The sequence below is a fragment of the Epinephelus moara genome, chromosome 23 (genome assembly GCF_006386435.1).
Source record: "Epinephelus moara isolate mb chromosome 23, YSFRI_EMoa_1.0, whole genome shotgun sequence".
NCBI lineage: Eukaryota > Metazoa > Chordata > Actinopteri > Perciformes > Serranidae > Epinephelus > Epinephelus moara.
Genome location: NC_065528.1, coordinates 8054760 through 8059284, shown reverse-complemented (window position 1 = coordinate 8059284; position 4525 = coordinate 8054760). Strand labels below are relative to the sequence as shown.

Here is a 4525-nt window from a genome sequence, read left to right as displayed (position 1 = left end):
TTTTTTTTTTTTTTTTAACATTTAGTCAACAATTCTGGCGAGAAAGAAAGGATCAATTTAAAACAATGACTGTATCATGAAATCCATACAAACACCATATCACTGGCTGCATTCAGTGGCTATAGCAACAGATGCTTTTTAATCACAGTGTGTTTGCTACCCATAAAGCCCCATCATCAGTCTGTTTTCTCCTCACAGTGTGGGAAAATATCAGGGCATATTAATAAGAGCTGTAAAGAGACTAAGTCTTTTGTCACATCACACATGAGATATAAGAAATTTATGTTAAGTCTTTAGCTTCAAAGCAAAAATAAACTGTATATATGTATACTATACATATCTGTCAAGGTTAGATTATATAGACTTTAGGAAGGCTGATAGGAATCTTTTTCTTACCAATAAACTATTAAAAAACACTTACACTGCTGGGAGATTTCAGCTGCCTAAATGGTGGTGGCCACAGTCGAAGTCCTTTATAATCCTTCAAAACCTTCATTAACATCAATGGTTAAGCCAAATTAGTACACCTTAGAGTTAAACTCCCTGTGTTCCCTTGTCAACTGGCTACTTGAAGCTTTCTTGTAATTTCTGATGGCTAAAAAAGCACAACTTTCTCCATAGATCTCCTCTTGTGGAGAGCGCAGCAGCAGCAGCAGCAGCAGCAGCAGTTCAGTAAGAATTAAGGACAAGGAAAAATCTAGAGTGCCCAGTTCCTGTTAAGTCCAAAATGCAGGAGAAGTTCAGCAAGCATGCAGTAACAGAGGGGGCTTCTAAACTGGCTGCAGCTCCAGTTGTACACGTTTTCTTTGTGTCCGTGCTGATCATTGCACCTGCAGCCTTCAATGGGAGAAAACAGGGATGAGGGAGAGTAAAAAGATTTCACGTGTCCCCAAAATGTGTCTGTGAATCTGTCCCTCCGACGTCTTCAACAGGGACGGCACAGCGCCCACTAACTATGTGTAGTGGAAGGCGTAGCTACTGCCATGGCCTCTGTGGTGTTGGATTGGGGTTGGGGTAGATAGGCGCCGGTGTTGGGTAGGGGGGCACAGCTGTGTTGGGGTTGGGCGGGTACGTTGGGGTAGGATACTGCGGCATCATGTGAGGCTGACCGTGGGTGGTTGCATGGACGGGTGAGGAAGCAGAGGAGGAGGAGGCGGGGAGGTGGAGGTAGAGGGGGGCAGATGGAGCAGAAGGGGCAGAAGGCGCTGTTGGAGTCGGGACCCTCTGCAGGACGACATGTGGGTAAAGCTGAGACTCAGAGCGGTAGAGTCCGGGCAGGGAGGCCTTCAGCAAACTCTCCTGACTCCTGAATGAAAGACAGAAGAAGAAAGGAAGAGAGTCACATCAGCTGAACGTTTCAGCAACTGGCCTTTACCAATGACAGTATTTATACTTGTGCGATGGCATGTCTGTGACATTCTGCAATTATACCTCCAAAACGCTAGGTGGCGGTGGGTTTCTATGCCACTGTGTTTGATTGATTCAACTAAAACACATAAAACATGGTGTAATAGCAACAATATTAAACAAAGGTGAAAAGTCTTGTTCCATTATAACTCATGCTTACATTATTAGTGAAAGCCTAATTGGCCTAGTAACTAGCAGACTTTTCCTCTATTAAGCTGCGAACATCAGCAGCATTTAGCAAATGTAACGTTACAAAGTTCGGCTCCATTATTATTCACAAGGTTCACAGACAAAACAATTGTCTTATACTAGACACATTTACCTCACATATACAACATGCTAACGTTATTAGCATGTGCTTATGACATTTCCTGTTGCATAAATTAGCCTAGTAACTAGCGCACTTTGCTATATGCTGTATGGCACTTAGCTCCAAGCCCACCGGTTACCACTGAAGGCAAATCTTTTAAAACAGGTCAAAAATTCATAGTTTCATGGAAAATGGTGCATATGTTAGGGACGATTTTCTGTGTGTGGGACTCACTCAAAATTACAGTATGTGTTCATGGTAATGAAGGAATATGTCAGCCAGTGCAACAGTGTGTTTTTAATAGTTTTTGGACAGCAATGGTGCTCTATGGCATAGACAAATTTCTCTATTGATTTTGTATTTGCATGTTGTCATGTTATATACCCGTGTATTTCGATCTTGGGAAGCAGACATGTGTAAGATGATGGGTCTGCTTGTGTCAAACATTTGCCCTGAGTACAGTCTATAGACTTAAACCTTCTGTCCTTTTGTTTCTTCTTAGCTCAAACATATTACTATGAAACTTAGTGAACAGAAACATCTTCACATTATGATTTGTAGGAATAAATATTAAATTTGTTTAGGATAACAGTAGACTGACATTGCTTATATGCATTTGTTAAAACATACACCTTCATGATGTATTTGGTTCTCTGCCAGCTTACCTCTGGTATCCTCTGTTCTCATATCCACCGAGCCCCCCAGTCAGGTAGAGGGGGCTGTCAGGAGCCAGACGGGGGTTCATCCTCTGGGAGAGATGGAAGATCTTGGGAGGAGGGAAGGCTTCCCATTCTCCCTCTTCTCTCTCTAGCCAACACTCGCTGCGGCGGGCCGAGCGCTTCTCTCTGCGCCTGAGGAGGAGAGAACTTAGTCAGCTCAGTAGGCTTCATATAGCAGAGAGAAAGTTTGAGAACAACCCAAGACTAAATGTAACAGGTGGGGTTATATCGAGGATAAGCTCTATTCAATATGAATGCAGAATCTGTAAGCAATGGGACAAGATTTTGTTAAGCATTCTGGTTTCTGTTTGTAGTCCATTTGTAGTCCAAGTAGTTCTGACCAATCATGTTTGAGGGCTTTGGTTGCACTTAGATAAACAGTTTATGTGGAGAGCAAAAGAGGCAGAATTGGCCAAAATGCAATTTTGGAATCATTGACTATTGTCTGACAATTATGTAGCTTTATAAGCCGGTTACTTGTGAGACAGTTCGCTCGTTGCGACATCTCTCAACTCCAATTGCATTCTTGCGTCTCAAATTGCTAATTGCTCTGTAAACAATGGCCGGCACACCAAAGAAGTAGTTTTGACCCTGATATTCTGATATCTTGGCTACATTGAAATCCCCAAAATATTGACTGTTGCCTCCAGAGGCTCATCAGACCGATATCTGATGGTATTTGAGAAAAATATTTACTTCTTTCGTCAGTCCTACCTGCTTCGTCCCTCTTTCTTGGCTCGGTCCCGACTGGATCGTTCCTGCAGGCAGCAGATAAGGAAGGACAGGGACATGGCCAGGATGACGATGCCACTCACCACTGAAGCCAACACAGCCACTCTCAGACCACGGTCCTCAGGTCTGGGGATCGCTGTGGGAATGAATTACATTTTAAAAGATTTATTGAATCAGCAGATCCCAAGAAAATGACTGTCAAGTGTGCATTAGTAGCCAAATGAATCGCTCACCTTCACAGACGGGCAGGTAGTTGCTCCACTGCGGTTTGCCATTCCTGACATTGCAGTAGATTTTGTCACTGCCGACCAGCTGGTATCCTTCTCTGCACCAGAAGGCCAACACGCTACCAATCGACACTCCTGTGCCGCTCTCCACATAGAAGGAACCCCGGCGTGGTGGCAGGACAGGGATACAGGATAGACCTGAGAGGAGAGGGGATGAAACAGATGGTCACTTCATAAATCAACAACGCACTTTGTGATTTAGAGCTGAAGGTAAGAAAGAACAGTGGTTTTGACTCATAAGAGCTAATCCGTCCTTGTAAAATGTTTCTGATATAGCTTCATATTTAGCATACAGACATGAGTATTCTTCTAACTACAGAGAGTAGGTGCTTACTTGCAATCCGCTGTGAGTTTTTTAAGTGGGCTCAACATTAGTGGAGTTATTTGAATTCTATCACTTCAGAAATAGCAAAAATCTCTTTCCATAGGTAAAAAACTGCACATCCTCTTGCTTCATTGTATATTAGTCATATCCTGGACCATGTATGATTGTAGACCATTGGTGGATTATGGCCTTTCTTTGATAATGAAACACTTGTGAAACAATGTTTGTAGCAAAAGTTTTTTACCAGGCTGTTCTCACTACACTGTTTGTACATATACCTATGAAAAGTATTGCACCAGAATTTGTATATAACCCACATAATCATGAGCCAGTAATTTGTATAATATAACCTATGTAATCAGAAGGGCTGTGATCACATGACCAATGTGCTGACAGGAGTAGTAGAAAGAGCAAGAGTTCACATAACTGTATGTTCACACCAACAGTGCATAGAGCTTCCAAGGCGGCGGAAGTCATTAATTTTCAATGAGAGCCCGGTGACTTGGGCGACCTGGTCGTCAGCCGCGCGTCTTGGGCGACCAAAGCGACCGGAGTAGCTCTAGAGTATGGGGTGCCGTTTGTAAAGTGTCTCACGCTGAAAATAACATCAACATTTTGCCACATTTAGCTTCAAACAATGTTTAAAAAAGTATTGTGAATTTTTTAATGTCACCTTTTACCACATTTACAGCAATATTTGTTAACTTAGAAATATATTATTAATTATTAATAGTTAAATCAATGT

At 42.4% G+C, this 4525-nt stretch overlaps 1 protein-coding gene across 1 annotated transcript in view; it reads right to left on the bottom strand.

The window, feature by feature from the left end:
* Positions 1-4525, bottom strand: part of zgc:162331 (uncharacterized protein LOC793007 homolog) — a 27945-nt gene continuing 23420 nt past the window's right edge. The window contains exons 3-6 of the mRNA XM_050036213.1: positions 3402-3593; positions 3151-3304; positions 2383-2568; positions 1-1306 (exon numbers count right to left, since the gene is read on the bottom strand). Coding sequence (XP_049892170.1) covers positions 976-1306; positions 2383-2568; positions 3151-3304; positions 3402-3593 — 863 coding nt within the window. The 3' untranslated portion in view covers positions 1-975. The remainder of the gene's footprint in view (positions 1307-2382; positions 2569-3150; positions 3305-3401; positions 3594-4525) is intronic.